At 45.6% G+C, this 16507-nt stretch overlaps 1 protein-coding gene across 1 annotated transcript in view; it reads right to left on the bottom strand.

Moving 5' to 3' along the window:
- Window positions 1-3875: 3875 nt before the first annotated feature.
- GNG4 (G protein subunit gamma 4) overlaps window positions 3876-16507 on the bottom strand; it is a 60273-nt gene continuing 47641 nt past the window's right edge. Inside the window, exon 4 of the mRNA XM_061198463.1 lies at window positions 3876-7533. Coding sequence (XP_061054446.1) covers window positions 7405-7533 — 129 coding nt within the window. The 3' untranslated portion in view covers window positions 3876-7404. The remainder of the gene's footprint in view (window positions 7534-16507) is intronic.

Raw genomic sequence — 16507 nt, 5'->3', positions numbered from 1 at the left:
CTCCACAAGGCTGTTCCTGGAATGTGAGCCTCCTACGTTGTATTTATGTATAGAAAAGCCTGGAATTTTGATGTATCAAGGTACTGGAGTATGATGGGTGCTCAGCTACTGGCTGGTAAGTTTTACCTTCTCTCCTTCCTTTGGTGCATCTTTGGTAAATGACAAAGTCTTATTTTAAATACTGAAACTGGTCTTGTTTCCACAGTAAATGACAAAGCCTTATTTTAAATTCTGAAGCCGGTTTTGTTTCCACAATAATAAAAGATATATACAGTCAGTCCCTATTTACTGAGCATGCATTATGTCCCAGGCAATGCTAAATACTTACATTATTCCACTGAATGCCTCTGAAATAGGTGTTGCTCACTCATTTTACTAGATGAGGAAATGAAAGCTCAGAGCAGTGGCCGAGCTAGTTAGTGGCAGAGCCAGGATTTGAACCTGAGTTCCTCTGACTCCATGACCCAGGCTCCTTGGCACTCTGTTTTTGTGTGTGTGTGTGTGTGTGTGTGTGTGTGTTTGTTTTTTTGTCTCCCAAATACCTCCTGGCTCAATCATTATTTGTTGACCAAGTGGGGCCTCTCCTTTCTTCTTGCATTTTCTTGTTCCCATGTAATTTTCACTGCAGCAAGATGTGCTGATGCCGATCTGTACTTCTGAGTATAAGAGACCAGGCAGGGCTAAGATGAAACAATAACTTATTTGATCAGAAAACAGGTTTTATACAAGTGGCATCAACTACAAGGCACTGACTTCATCAGGGGCAATGGTTTCTTATATTCTGCCTGGGGATTGGTTTCTACGTAAAATTGAGTTAAATGAAGTTTAATTTAACTTAAAAACAAAAAGAGAGAATATAACAAATGTAAAAGCTCCAAGTAAATGATAAGAATTTTCCAAATGCTTTGGAAGGAAAAGTCAGAGAACTAGTACTTATGCACACACCTGGCCATGGTAATAATAGGTCACTTTTGTCACAGAAACACTTCAATACCCCCTAACTCCAAACAATGGGCATTAGGCATGAACTAAGCTGACTAATGTTCCCTTCATGCTTCACGGGACAATGTTTCTTTCCTCTTCAAGCTGTTCTTTCATCACTTACCCGGGAGCTGCCCTCCCCTGGCCTGAATTACTACAATTAAACCAGCGTTCAGCTGCACAGCGTGAAGGTGGGTTTATAGCATGCAGGTGCTTTGTGGTTTTTAAATGGCCAGAAAGCATAATCATACTATAAAGTCAAGAGCATTCTCCCTGGCTTCCAAGTAGCTTTTTAAAAAAAAATATTGGGTGGGGGGATATGAAAACCTTTTGGCTCTTAGACTCCTTGATTTAACTACAGGCGCTATAGCGGTGGTAAGTCAGGAGGACTGATTGGGATTCAAATCCAGTCACTTAGTACTTGTCTGATCTTGGGCGAGTTACTTAATTTGAACTTAGCTTCCTCATTTACATTTGAGGAATATGCATCTTCAGAATTTGGATAATTAATCTTACAACACAATTGTTGTGAGGATTAGAACGTGAACTCCTTGGCTGAGTACATTTTTTTCTTTGCAATAAATGATCCACGTGTAAGCCCTCAACAAATAACCGTTTCCCTCGCTCCTTGCCTTAGTTACTATTTCAGTGTTTTCTGACAGCTCATCCGCACTGGTTTGCAGCTTATGAGAACCTCTAAGGAGAAGCGCTCAGGGTCACAAAGGGGACTGGTAGTGACTTGCACTCATTCATTGGGATAATAACTTATCGGGTGCCCGTCATGTGCCAGGTGATATGTTAGGTGCCGGGGATAAAACCTCTGCCCTCGTGGTGTTGACAGCATAGTCAGGGAGGAAGATGGGCACTGAGTGATCACTTGTACAAATGTAAAACTGCATCAATGACAGATGGCTTCACAGCATAGGAAGGACCTATAAACAGATTTGACTTGGTCAGAGAGTTCAGGGAAGGCTCGCACCTTTGGAGTTGAGATCTGAAAAATAAGTCGACCTGGCCAAGAGAGGAATGAGGAACGTGCTAGGCCAAGGAAGCAGCAGATGCAAAGATCCTGTGGCAGCAGGGAACAGGGCCAGTGAGGTAGGCTTGAATAACGGCCAGTGTGGACAGAGCACAGGGTTTTGCGGGGAGTGAGGTGTGAAAGTGACTCTGGTGAGACGTAGGGCCAGAGCTGGCGGGGCCTCGGAGGCCACTCTATGTCACTGGGGAAATCTCTTTTTTCTTTAAATTTATTTTATTGAAGTATATTTGATTTGCAGTGTTGTGTTACTTTCTGCTGTACAGAAAAGTGACTCAGTTATACATATTTGTACCTTCTTTTTCATATTCTTTTCCATTATGGTTTATCATAGGCTACTGAAGTACAGTTCCCTGTGCTATCCAGTAGGACCTTGTTGTTTATCCATTTTAAAGGTTAAGTGGTCACGATAACTCCAGCATTTGGTTAACTACCATGCACGGGCCTGAACATCTTACAAGTCAGTAACTTATTTACAGCTAATGCAGAATCAAGTGTAAGGGTTTTATTAGAAACTGGATGGGTTGTCAGGTTTTGACCAGTGGGAGTTATCACCAGCTCACCCACACGTACCTCCAGAAACACTGAAACTGGGCAGACAGCCAACTTATCCTCCACCCTTGCTGCTCTGGCTATGTGTCCCAGGGAGGGCGGAGGGGCGTGCCCCCGAGAGATGGAGCTGAAGCATGGGGCGGGGTGGAGAGCATCGTTTGGGTCCTCCATAAAAACTGGTGTCTTCCTGCCACCCTGAAGGGCTGAAGGAGATGGAGGTGTAGGTCAGTTCTGTCTAATCTATGACAACCATGTTCTTCTCAGGTCAAAACACTAGTTGTTTTGTGGTTTTTTGTTGTTGTTGTTTTGGCCTTGTTGCTCATCTTGTGGGATCTTAGTTCCCTGACCAGGGATTGAACCAGGGCCACACCAGTGAGAGTGCTAAGTCCTAACCACTGGACCTCCAGGGAATTCCCCAAACACTAGTTGTTATCATTATTTTCATGTCAGATTGGAACAGTCATCAGAACAAAATTCCTTCTGACCTTTGGTTTGCTCCCGTCCCGCGGCTCCCTCGGAGGGAGGCTGCTGACAATTCAGACTCACTGTTGAGTTCCGTGGGCCTGGCGCTCAGAATCAAAGGTAAGACCTGTGGATTCATGTAGCAGGAGTCCCAGCCTGAAGCCACTCTGTGATCACCCTGGGATTCAACGTTTCAGAGCTGCAAGAAGGAGAATGCTGAGGCCACCTGGGAGCTGAGAGCCGAGGAGACAGCCCTGGGGGACCTCGGACTCATCAGAGGTTTGGAAGGGGGCCCAGTGCCCCTGTAGGTGGGAGCAGAGTTGAGGGAGCCATGTTTGCTTCAGTGTATTTGGGAGACCGGGTTGCATTCAGAAGATGCATCATCACAAAGCCAGCTGGTGCCTGTAGCAGCTCCTTCCCCCAGAGGTGGTGTCTGATAATAGGTTTTTGTGGCCGGCCATTCATTCCAGTGGTTGGAAGGCAGGAGAGGCTCAGGGTAGGTCACTGGCCTCATTGACAGAGGCTGAGCCGAGTGGGAAATCCCAGGAGGATTCCTCACTGTTCTCCCCAAAGACACAGATTCCACGCACGGCACTCACATGCCCCATTCATAGGCAACCGTCTGCGTTGTGCTGAGAGCTATTCTCTGTCCAGAGAGCTGTGGATTACAAGTATTTCGTATTTCAGAATGTTGTTAAATACACTTAAATGCCCCACTAATGATGTTATACCTAAACAGGAGTAAAAAGTTGAGCAAAGTGCCAAAAAAAAAAAAAAAAAGGAAAAAAAATAACCACAGGATTCCCCATTGCTAGGCACAAAACCAACTTTTTATTGAAGTACAACATCCATACAGAAAAGGGCACAAACCACAAGGGTACAGCTCAAAGAATTTTCACAACCTAGATACGCCCAGGTGACCAGCAACCCGATCAAAGAACAGAAGGTCCGAGAATCTCCCTTGTGCCCTTCTGGCTACCATCCCCCCAGGAGTAACTCATATCCCTACTTGCAACAGCAGAGGCGAACTTTGCTGGGTTTCACACTTGATATAAATGGAACCATACAGTACGAACTTGCCGCCTCTCGTGAGACTTACATGGTGCCGTGTGTGTGGCAGCAGGAGCACCCCTTCTCCTTGCTGTGTAGGACTTCACTGTGCAAATATACCCTAGTTTATCCATTCAACGTGGGTATTTGGGTACTTTCCAGTTCAGGGTTATTATGAACAGTGCTTCTGTGAACATTCTAGTACATTTCTTTTGGTGAATATACGTACACATTTCTGTTGGGCAGAGGAGTGGAGTTTTTAGGTCATATGATATGTACATTCAACCCAAGCTATTTCACAGAAGAATGAGGAATTTATTGGATGGAGCTTGGCGGCTCACAGAATTGACAGAAAACTAGAAAGGAGGCCTGGGAAGATGGGTGGGGGCCAAGAAACGAAGAAGAAATGGTCTGCTCAGGACTCCGCCATCCCTGGACATTACTACCAGTGGACACACCACGCCTGCCAATCCTAGACACTTCCCCTGCTGGACCACTGCCACCCCTGGACCACCACAGGTCCCATGAAACGAATCTCAGCATCGCTTAATTTCTGTGTCACTTGCACCAAGCTCACAATCCCAAGCATGGGAGTCCAAGGAGTTCACCCTGGGTCACTGGCCGGTCTGGTGCTGGAAAAGGGGATGCACCTGAGAGACAGAGAAGACCTCCCCACTTCAGCATCCACTGTGCTGGGGGCACTGCATCCCTACATTTATACATAGGGGTGATTTCATGATTTCCCCCTTTAGGAAAGGGGTCAGGTGCTGGACAGCCAAGCTAGAAACACCATATGACAACTGCCCGCTATAGGCAGCTTCATCAGCTCCCGGCGATTGCTGGGGGGGGAGGGGCTCATCCACATGTTTGCGTGTCTCACAGCGCATGTTCACGAACTTGCCTTTAAGGGCAGCGATGAGTTCAGGGATACGTTAAAAGGGGCAAGCCACACAAAACGCCATAGGTTTGGAAGGAAAAGGTGTAGTAAAAGGACAAAAAGCATCTCATGGAGGGGTGCAAGGAAGAGAGGAGGAGAAGGAAAAAGAGGGAAAAAGTGGAGGCAGAATATGGAGGGATGTTGAAAGTGAAAACAAAGGGGAGAAAGTCTGGTGAAGACTAGGAGGAGCACATTATTTTCTTGACCTGATTTAGCCAGTTTCCATGCTGTCCCACTTTCCCAGCTTCTCTGATGTGCTTTTATGGATTGTGCTTTGCTTTATCAGGTTCATGATGTTGATGTGGACCACAGAATAAAGAGATCCTGGTCATAAACCAAAACAGAGGAGGATTGGAAGTCCTATTATCACAGACAGCATACAATTCTGCTGTAGTTTGAGCACACAGCTTCCTAACAACAGTGTTATTATCAGGGAGCTTTCATGAAACAAAGAATGGGTTTCAACAGAAGAAGCAAAGAATAAAAATGTACTAAAACCATTTATGAGGGTAGCAAGTCATTAATTGATCTGAAAATGACATTTGCCTCTCTGTAGGCGGTTTTACATGATCCCTCCAACTGAACCATGGATCTTTGAAGTCATGCATTCTTCCCTATACTATAGCCTGGCATTTAGCACATTTGTTTTAAATGATAATCAGAGCTTTCATCTATGTAGCACCTCCCTCTGTCCTAGACAGAAAGGCAGGAAGAATAACTACCATTATCCCCAGTTTGCAGGTTCCAGGCACACAATGGCTTGCCCTACAGTGAAGCCACTGCCAGAGCCAGGAAGGGAGACAGTTTCCAAACAAATGGAACAGGACATACTTGGACAGAGTGCTCTCTGCCCCTGTGGTTTATTCCCTTCCTTCATCCGGGGTGGTAGGAGTTTGTTTGAGGTGGGGCTTGCAAGTCTGTCTAAGAAAAATCGAGAGCCGCCTAGCATTCCATGGCAGCAGCCACGTTTCATCTTCCATAAGCTGCCAGAATATGGGCCCAACACGCCTGCTCCTGGCGAAGATGGGAAGAGAAGTGTGCTGCTAAGCGGACCCCAGCAACGGTGCTTTGTGGCATGTGGCTCAGGTTGTCTGCAGGTCTACCTACCTGCCTACAAACAGGTAGGCCTGGAAGGCAGTGGAGCTCAGGGGCTCAGGTCCCAGTCTTCCGGCTCACCATCTATAACCTTGGGGAAACTACATGGTCTTTTTGTGCCTCAGTTTCCCTCTCTTTAGAACAGACATACTCTCACGGCATTTATTTATTGTTGGAGGATTAAATAAGTGGATACGTGTGAATGCTCTGATCAGTGGATGCTACGTGGTGAGCTGCTGCCCCTCACTCACTCCTCTGCGGCAGGGGCCACCCTGGTGAAACCCCACAGGACCCAGTGCTGTACCCAGAACAGGCCCTTATTTTTGTTATTATTATTATTGTTATTTTTTGGCCACGCCACACAACTTGTGGGATCTTAGTTCCCTAACCAGGGATCGAACCCAGGACCCCTGCAGTGGAAACACAGAGTCCTAACCTCTGGACTGCCAGGGAATTCCCCAGAACAGGCCCTTATTAATGCAGCCCATGCAGAGCAGGAGCCAGAATAGGAGGGAGCAGGATGAGGTGGCATTTGGAGAGAAGACATGTGCCCCTGGCCCGCCGGGCTGGCGCACATAAACAGAGGTAATGGTGTGACATTTACAGTTAAGCTCACTCCAATATCCACCCAACACCTACATTCGTAGAAGGACCACCTCCAAAGGGATCAATGACAATCAGTGGGAAACAGGGGTCTGGACCCTCCCTCAGGGGCTGGGCCACAAGGCCCCAGGATGACCCACGTTTAGAAAACCATCCGATGATGTGGGTTATTTCTTCTTTAAATAGGATGACAGAAAAGCAGGAAATAGAGAACTTCCAGAACGGCTTTCTCCAGGAAGAGAGATGGAAACTTTACCCATATACTTCAGTTGGTCAAAATGATCTAATTTGACACTGAATGATCACGAATGGGGGATTGTTTTCTCAATAAATTATCCACTTCTCAATAAATTATCCACTGAAATGTATACACTTGACCTATGTAAACTTGGGAATTGATGTTAAAAAAATTTAAGTCCTTAAACCCATACTTATTTTTACTTGGCACATTTGTTATTTGGCTACAAAAATGCCTATTTCCTTTTCTAATAATGAAAATAACATGAAAATGAAAAGAAAAAGTGAAATAGAATGCAATGAAGAAAACCAATGAAAAGAGGAGACAGGCCTGGGCGACCCTGGTTGGGCGGGGGTGGGTGTGGGCAGAGCTCCCTAAAGCTATGAGCATGCGCGGTCTCTACAAGGGATTTTACGGACAGGAAAGGAGACGTTTTCATAGCAAACGGAGTCAGAGGATGGTACAAAAGAACTTCTTCTCTCGGAAGGGGTTTTCTGACGCAGGCACTGGAATGATGAGAGGGTCCTCCCGCACGTGAGCTTCACAGTACGCCAGGAGGTCCGCTGCTGCCTGGGAGACCTGGGGGGGACACAGCACAGGTGCAGGGTTAGAGGCTGGTTCACGGTGGGTCCGAGGCAGAGGTGTCCATTTGGAGAGCGGACAAGCCCGAGGACAGGCTGTGTCGTGTGCACCACCACCGACAAGGCCATTCCGTGGCCTGGAGAGTGGACTTGTGCAAACCCAGAGGAGACAGGTTTTGAAACATGCTTCCAAGGAAATGTAATAGAGAAGAACAAACGTGACTCCATATTGGATCTATTCCTTTAGCTCTAACCCTTGTACTCTGTTTCCTGTGCTTAGTCATGCTGGCTCTGCACCTTCTGTAAAAGAATGTTGCCTAGAGCCTGAAATATACAGGAGAGCCTATTCTCAAAGCTCTGACCTTTAAAGGTAAAACACCTTTCCATTCATATAGAGATAAAAAGTTGCAGAACAGAGGACAACAGTTGTCTTGTTGGAGGTTTATAGGAACACCGTGACCTGACCTATGGGGACAGGTGCAAAAACAAAAGATTCCTACATCAAGAAGTCTGCAACTACCAGCCACACCCCCTGCCCCTTTAGTATAAAAGAAGCCTGAATTCTCACTCCGGGAAGATGGTTCTTTGGGACAGTAGTTCACCATCTTCTTGGTCTGCTGGCTTTCTGAATAAAGTCACTCTTCCATGCCCCAACACCTTATCTCTCGATTTATTGGCCTGCTGTGCATCGGGCAGTACGAACGTAGGCTAGGTAATGCAAAGAGATGTCGCCTGGTGGTAGAGTAGATCAATACCGAGAGAGGAATGAGGAGCCAGCAGGAAGGTCCAGACAGCCTCGTCCTACTCTCAACTGAGGGATAAGTGGAAGCTCCAGGCCAGTAGCCTCACCATTACTCTGCGAAACCATTTCTAGACGGATAAAGCCAAGTGCTGGCTCAAGCCAAGCCAGTGTGACTGTAGTTATTATTATTATTGTCATTGTTTTATTGCAATCCACTCTCGTGACCAACACAGCCACTTATTCGTCCTCGACAGAACACAGATCGTAAGCACATTATATAGGACGCACATACAAGCACGTGTGAACTTGGAATGGCCACTCCCCTGAGGAGACAGTTGCTCCTGACCAGAACACCCTCTCCATTTCCCTTCCAGGCTTATCTGAAGCCTCCTGACACCTGGCAACTGTGGATCAAACTATCCCCCAGCTCAACTCCAGGAGTTCCAGGGGAGGAGTTGCTGGGAGAAGGCCAGGTGCCGAGAAGCATTCGCTAAGAGGAAGCTCATTTTGCCCGTGGTCTGTGTCACGTGTCTGGCAAATGCGTGGTCTGTGAATTAACATCCTGCCCATTAGCTTGTGCTTATTAGAGGCTACAGGCCAGGGTAAGTATATAGCAGGCAAAGTTAATCCTTTTTGTACATTCAATGTCTAAATCTTCTCCAGAATGAAAAAACACTCCACAAGTGAATGAAAAAACACTCCACAAGTGAATGAAAAATGTTTGAAAGCCCCAGTATGTACAAGCCATACACCTTCCATCAGGTTTTAAAAACTGGCCCAAAATTTTACAGAAATTCTTCTTCTGATTTCCAGCCCAGACCTACCTATTTTAGCAGTGCCTGGAATCCTACAAATAATTCCAGTAGAGATATGTAATGAATTTTTCCTTTGAATGAAACAACTAAAAGTTTAGCCGATGAGTCAACCTAAATCCTGAGAAAGTCTACATTTGTTGAGAGTGTGGAATGGAGCATCAGGCTTCCCCATTCATCTCCGCCCCCAAGATGGCTGTGTGACCTTGGGTAAGTAACTCAAACTCTCTGAGCTTTAGTTTCTTCATTTGTAAGACTGGGTGAGTTAGAAATCTCCAAGATCCTGTTTACTCTAAACAGTCTATAATTTGGGCTCTAATAGCACCACGGCAATATTTTAGATCCTAAATAAATGGATGTTGGGTTGAATGAGAGTGAAGTTTGCAGTGATTTACAGGACACACATACAGGAATCTCCCAGGTGAGGCCACAAATATAGGCCTGCAGGGGGCCTATGAAGCCATCACAAGGGACTAGAGCACACGAGCAGGGAAGCTGACTCTGAAGCCCACAAAGCTGTGATGGACACACGAGAGAACCAGAACCACAGAGTGAGCACGTGGGCATGGAACCGAGAGACGGAGCTCGGCACACAGCATGCTTACTTCCACCTTCTGACCCAAAGCCAAGTGCTCTCCCCTGACTGCCTTAGTCACGATCCCCTACTCTCCATTCCAGGCTTCTCCCAGGGCCCAGAGAGGCATGGGGTCTTCTCCGTGGCCACCTTGTTAGGGTGACCACGGAAGTCATCCCATGGCTTCTCTGGCAACCGCTGCGAACTGGTCTACACTGCTGCCCAGGCCAGCACACGCAAGAGTGTGGCAGTCTTGGGACTTTCTTCCCCTAAGAGCCACCTGTCCTCTTAGCTGTGACTTCAGTGAGCTCTTCCAGATGGTTCATTTAAGAATGTCTTAACATCCCCTCTCTAGTTTTCTAGTTTTCATTTTTCCCATCTATTTCATTTTTTGGGACATGCTTCCATTTGTTCTGAATTCTCTATAAACCTTATCATCTCATCTGGGAAGTATTTACTGAGTGTCCATCTTTTAGCTAATGGAGAGGGCATAGGGGAAAAAATAAGGCAGGATTTTTGTCCTCTAAAGATCTAATTGAGAAGACTCAAAAATTATAAAGTCACTAGAATAATCAGTATGTGCTAAAACATCACAGGAAAATAGCTGCACACCACTGCAGGGCCATGAACAAGGGCAGGGAGACAGGGGTGTCGATGAGTACCCCATCCACTTCCACACAGGGGCAGTTACCTTGGTCAACCTGCCTCCTTTATCCAGAGGCTGGTCCCAGCCATCTGAACCCAGAAACACTATTTTCTGGCATGCCAAGAATGGCTCATCTCCTGTGGCAGACGCTAATATTAAACAAGTTCAAGAGACAGCTGTATAAAACCATTAATAAAAACAATAGCTAACATTTACTGAGTGCTTATTATGTGCCAGGCCCTGTGCTAAATGCACCATCCTATGTATGACCTCATTTAATTCTTCTAAGTACTATTCTTAAAGCCACTTTACAGATGAGGAAACTGATGCATGAAAGTTAAGAAATTTGCCCAAGGTCATACAACTAGTAAGAGAGAGGACCAGAATTTGAGGCTAAGCAGTCTGGCCACAGAAGCTAAATGCTGCAGCAGCTGCCTGATTAACTGCTCATGAAAACTTTAACTGTAAGGTGGCCTGGAAAGTTCTTGTCTGCTGGGCCAGCACACTCTCCTGGTAGACCAGCTACCTGGGAACTCACGTGACCAGTAGGAGAAGAGTCTTGCAACTAAAGTTTCTTAGGTCATTTGTTTAATCCAGGGACAGTCTTGCCAAGGAAACCCTAACAGGTGAGTGTCCTCAGCTGGGACTGGCTTTCTCTCCCCGTGCCCTGGGGAGTGACTGGATGGACACTGCCAATGTCACCCTGAGACTCCTCCCTCTAGGCTGTGACCTACATTACACGCCGTTAGAGAATTAAACAAGGATGCTATCACACTGAGTTGGCTCTAATTCCTTAGTAGCCTTAGTAAACTAACCAAAACCAAGAAGCCTGAGAACTTGAGAAAGTGAAACTTAAGACCAATCACAAACAGCCAGCTAGGTCTTCCCACCTAAGACAACCGCTTAAGCTATACCTAATAGTTGCTTTGCTTCAGCATCTTCTCTATAAACACCTTGCCCTATGCCTGTCGGTGGACCGCTAATTACCTTTGGTTTGGCGTTGCCGGATTCGACTCCACGCATGCCTAAATAAACTCTTCAAAAATTTTAGTGCGCCTCAGTTTACCTATTAACAACACGATCCAGCTGGTCCGAAGTTGGCTTGCTAACAACCAATCCCAACATTACAGTTTCCTTCCCCTTGATCAGTTTACATGTTCAGATGCTTGTCAACATCCATCCATCGTGGGTGGATTTGACGAGTGTAATTTCCCGGGAGCAACCGCAAGGGGGCGCTGCATCGCCAACCATCAGGCCAGGACATGGGAGGAGAGGGTTCAAAAAAATGGGGCGTTGGGGGACGCCCGCGGAGGCGAGATGGGGCTGGGTCTCCTTCCGGTCTCACACCTGTGTATTTGCTTCCCTCCCAGCCCCGTGTCTATGACACCCTGAAAACCATGTTGTTAATGTCTGGCCTGGCTAGCTCCAAGCAGGTCTAATTTAGGGATTTTTCTGTCACCTCCAAAGGTGACACTGCACTTGATGCCACAATTTTTCTTTCAAGAAAACAAGCTGTTCTTAGATTGCCTCCTTTTGTTGTTGTTGTTGTTATTTTAGGATCACAGATGTTTGCTTAGTTATAACTGCACGCCTCTGGATTGCAGAGTTCCATCCGTGCACCCGTACAACAGGAATGAAATTGGAATCAAGTCAGTATTAGCGCCCAGTAATTGGCGCCCAGTTTAAGACCAAATGTGTAGGTCTGGGTTGGCTCCACGCAATATTAGCTTCCTAGATGCACTCAGATTATTGAGAACACTGTACAGTACGGTATACGAGCGTGTAAGTCATCTTACAACAAAAGGGAGTTTTCCACCTTTTTCCACCTTCGCTATCAGCTTTATTTCATGCAGTGTCTAAGGTCCCTTTATTCCTGTATAGTCAAAGTATCTTGGATAACCCCTGAAGTTTGTTGTAATGGGATCTGAAAAGATACATACATGTAATGAACACCTTTATAGGTATTTTTAAAAATATTTATTTATGTAGGTTTTTAAAAATTATTTACTTATTTTTGAGTGCGTTGGGTCTTCGTTGCTGCGCGCCGGCTTTCTCTAGTTGCGGTGAGCGGGGGCTACTCTTCATTGCGGTGCGCGGGCTTCTCCTTGCGGTGGCTTCTCCTGATGCGCAGCACAGGCTCTAGGCTCACAGGCTTCAGTAGTTGTGGCTCGCGGGCTCAGTAGTTGTGGCTCACGGGGTTAGTTGCTCTACGGTATGTGGGATCTTCCCGGACCAGGGCTCCAACCCGTGTCCCCTGCATTGGCAGGCGGATTCTTAACCACTGAGCCACCAGGGAAGTCCCATAATGAACATCTTAATGAGGCTTCCACATGAAAGGTGACATCCTAACACACAGTTTAGTATCCAGGCATTAATTAACCTAAATCTGCTCCTTAGATTTAAAGGGAGGGTTTCCTTAATCAGTGCATATAAAATATGGCTTGCAGACTTCGCCATATCCCAGAAACATCTGCCATCTTTGAAACATAAAATAGACGATTCACTTTCAAAGGGAAAATTTTATTCTGGTTGGAAATGTGAAACTCCCTTACTGTTTATGCTTTCTCATCAAGCCTGAAGTCTGCTCTGCCTAAAGGCCTCTGTTATGAAATGCCCAGAGCATTTTCACCTCCTCTCCTTAGTATTGAACTCTGTTAAGAGTTACAAGATAATAGATGTTGAAAAGAATCAGCAGCCTGGGAACAACTGTGGAATTTTACCATTACATTTCAGAATAAAAGAGGTGATTGAAACAGCCCAAGTTAGCACATAATCCCGTTAGTTGCACTATAATTACAAGCTTCAATGATGGGGAGAAAATGTTGCAATTACTAAATCACATTCCTGGACAAGGCAGATGACATAATTACTATTCTGGCTGTGACACCCACTGCATTTATCCTTTGCATCCAAAGTAGAGAGACTCACACCTATTTCTCAGCAATCCTGGTCCATTTAACAATACTACTTGGAATCAATTACAATCATCCTTGATGGCTCTGCCTGTTCCTCCCCCCACCCCAAAAAAACAAAGCAGGATTACAGTCAAGAGCACAGCCAGGTTGCAGCCCCCATTGTGCAATGGTATCTTTCACAAGGTCAAACTTGGTACACACTCCAACGAAGAAATCATACGCCGTTTATCCCTAGTAGAATCCTGAAGACATCACAGGTTTATGCCTCACCTCTAAGTCCTGAGCTAACACTACAGGGTGAATCCTTGTGAATTTTTCTTTCTTCTAATGCTGGAGAGTATTTGAGATAAACATAACAGTTTTTAAGGGCATTCTCAAGATACTTCCAAATTATTATGCTATAGGCTGAATGTGTGTGTCCTCCCGCCACCCCCCAAATTCACATGTTGAAGCCTAAGTCTCCAATGTGATGATATTTGGAGGTGGGGCTTTTGGTAGGTAATTAGGTCATGAGGGTTGAACCCTCATGAATGGGACTGAGACAGGCCTGGGACCTGGGACCCTTTGCTGAATGTTTGCACCTGGACAAACGTCTCCCCAAGCAACAGAGAAACTATAAGGGACTAAAAATAACTGTACAAAGTGCAGTTGGGGAAAATTATGGACTAAAAGATACAAAAAGACCAAAAACCCAACCGCCACTTCTGCAGAGCCAGGAGCAAAAAAAAAGGGTGTCAGGAGGAAAAGCAGGGTACTGCACATGCCCTCTGCACACAAAATCACCAAAGGGGTGGGCAAAACACCTAAGCCACCCCTCCAGCCCGACCCCTGGACCTGCCCCTACCCTCACCTCATATAAGGAACCAGTTCACCCCACCTTGGGGAGTGAGCAAGCAAGAGAACCTATTATTTGTTCTCACCCCCACCCCCCAGCTGCAGCAGGGCCCCCAATAAAGCCTTGCCTGAATTTCTTGTCTGGCCTCTGATCAATTTCTATTGATTAAGGAGGCTAAGAACCCTGGTCGGTAACAGGATTAGTGCCCTTATGAGAGACATGAGAGAGAATCTCTCTCTCTTTCTCCCTTCCATGTGAGGTCATAGCAAGAAGGTGGCCATCTGTAAGTCAGGAAGAGAGCCCTCACCAGAACCTGACCATGCTGGCACCCTGGTCTCAGACTTCCCAGCCTACAGAGCTGTGCAAAATGAATTTCTGCTGTTTGAGCTACCTAGTCTATGGTATTCTGTTATAGCAGACATTTGGCTTCCACTGGTTCCCAGCAACTATTTTGTATTGACCCAGATCAATACAGATAATTCTCAATCATTGGGTTCTAGGCCACAAATAGCATCTAGTTGGGAGTAAGGTTATTCCTAGAGGAAACCAGAGGGGTTGGGAGATACGTGTGAATAAACGAATAATATAAGAGAGTCCCTCTCTGAATTCTAAAGTCAAATGTCCAGAATAGAGGATTAGCTGCTGTTTCCTATCACCAGCATAAAGGTTTTTTTCCACATCAAAAGTTGATTGCACATTAAGAGGTAATTCTAAGATGCTTGAAAGAGAGTTTTAATATCTCCAAGTTAATCTAAGTAAGAGCTTGTCATTACATGGTCTTCACCACCAGAACCGCAAAGCTCTCAGCTTGTTTAGAATGACTGACCCTGGACCTTGACTTAACCAAACACTTCCAACAGGTTGCTATGTGTCCTGTATGACTCTGACCACCTCTTAGCTTTGATATATCTCAATTTCCCACAAAGGAAGCCATAATTCAGTCATTTTGCAAGTTTGCCAAAAGAGTAATTTATTTGGTGACAGAAACTACTGAGTCACTCAAGAGGTTTCTGGGGCTGACGCAGGGGTGAAAGATGAACATAACAAGCGGGTTCTAGCTCTAGGGATTCTAGAAAGCAACAGCATCTCTTAGAGAGGAAGCATGGGGTTGTGAGTCAAAAAGCAATGTCCCTGACAGAGCTGCACTCAGCACTGCTGAGCTGTGTCATCCGGGCACTCAGTTTCCACTCCTGTAAACGGGAATAGCAATACCTGGTGGTTTGTGGGTAAATGATATAACAGATGCTATTATACATACAGTGTGTTATTGTTCCATTATTCACTTGGCTACTTTCTGGTAGGGTGGGAAGGGTGTTTCAGCCATAGACATGAAGTCATTTCTCATAAATGATCAGGGCAATTTGATGCCTGTGGTACCTCCACCCAAAACGTCCGCTTGAAGTGGGATGCACTCTTCACGTTCTTTTTTTTTTTTTTTAATAAATTTATTTATTTATTTTTGGCTGCATTGCATCTTCGTTGCTGCACGCAGGCTTTTCTCTAGTTGCGTCGAGCGGGGGCTACTCTTCCTTGCTGCACGTGGGCTTCTCATTGCAGTGGCTTCTCTTGTTGCGGAGCACGGGCTCTAGGCATGCGGGCTTCAGTAGCTGTGGCACGTGGGCTCAGTAGTTGTGGCGCATGGGCTTAGTTGCTCCGCAGCATGTGGGATCTTCCCAGACCAGGGCTCGAACCCGTGTCCCCTGCATTGGCAGGCGGATTCCTAACCACTGCGCCACCAGGGAAGTCCTTCACGTTCTTGTTCTACTCTCACATTCTACTCTCTGATTTAATTCAAAGATTCCTTTCCTTTTATCTGATACCTGTTCTAGAAGTGCTCATTCGTATCCCCCTTTTTAAATTTTATTTCTAAATTTGATCGTAGAAAGTTATCATCTGAATCATTGAATTTCTAAAGGTCTGGGTGAGGGTTATAAATGCTTCTGGCAGAGGAAGGGAAAATGAACAAAAGGGTTAAACCTAAATTGTTAAACTAGCAGAAGCTGGAGTGAGAAAGGGTTGCTACAGAGTTCAGACGAAACCTATTGAAAAAGCAAAATCTATTAGCACTGCCTCTAGACTTTTGGCGGGTCATGTGACATAATTTATATTTATTTTCTTTTAGAAATGCCATTCTTTCCACCTTAATATCATCTATCATCTTAATTACATCCGTTTCCTGGATTTCACCAGACCCTTTTAATCGTCCATCTATGACCTATCAGAACATGATGATCTCCCCAATTTTGCCCTTTCTCACTTGTTCGCAGGGAATACCATGATATTTGAGCCTCACTCTTCTTTTGTTTGAACAACTACTGACTTTGGCTTCAGAATTTTGTGCTTTGGCTTCAGAAACTTAATAGTGCATGTTTTATCTTCTGGAAAAATAAAACCATAAAAAACACATTTTGTTCTTTCCAAAGAATTCACAAACTGGCAGCACGGCCA

This window comes from Eubalaena glacialis, chromosome 1 (assembly GCF_028564815.1).
Source record: "Eubalaena glacialis isolate mEubGla1 chromosome 1, mEubGla1.1.hap2.+ XY, whole genome shotgun sequence".
NCBI classification, from domain to species: domain Eukaryota; kingdom Metazoa; phylum Chordata; class Mammalia; order Artiodactyla; family Balaenidae; genus Eubalaena; species Eubalaena glacialis.
This window is presented reverse-complemented; position numbering and strand designations above follow the sequence as displayed.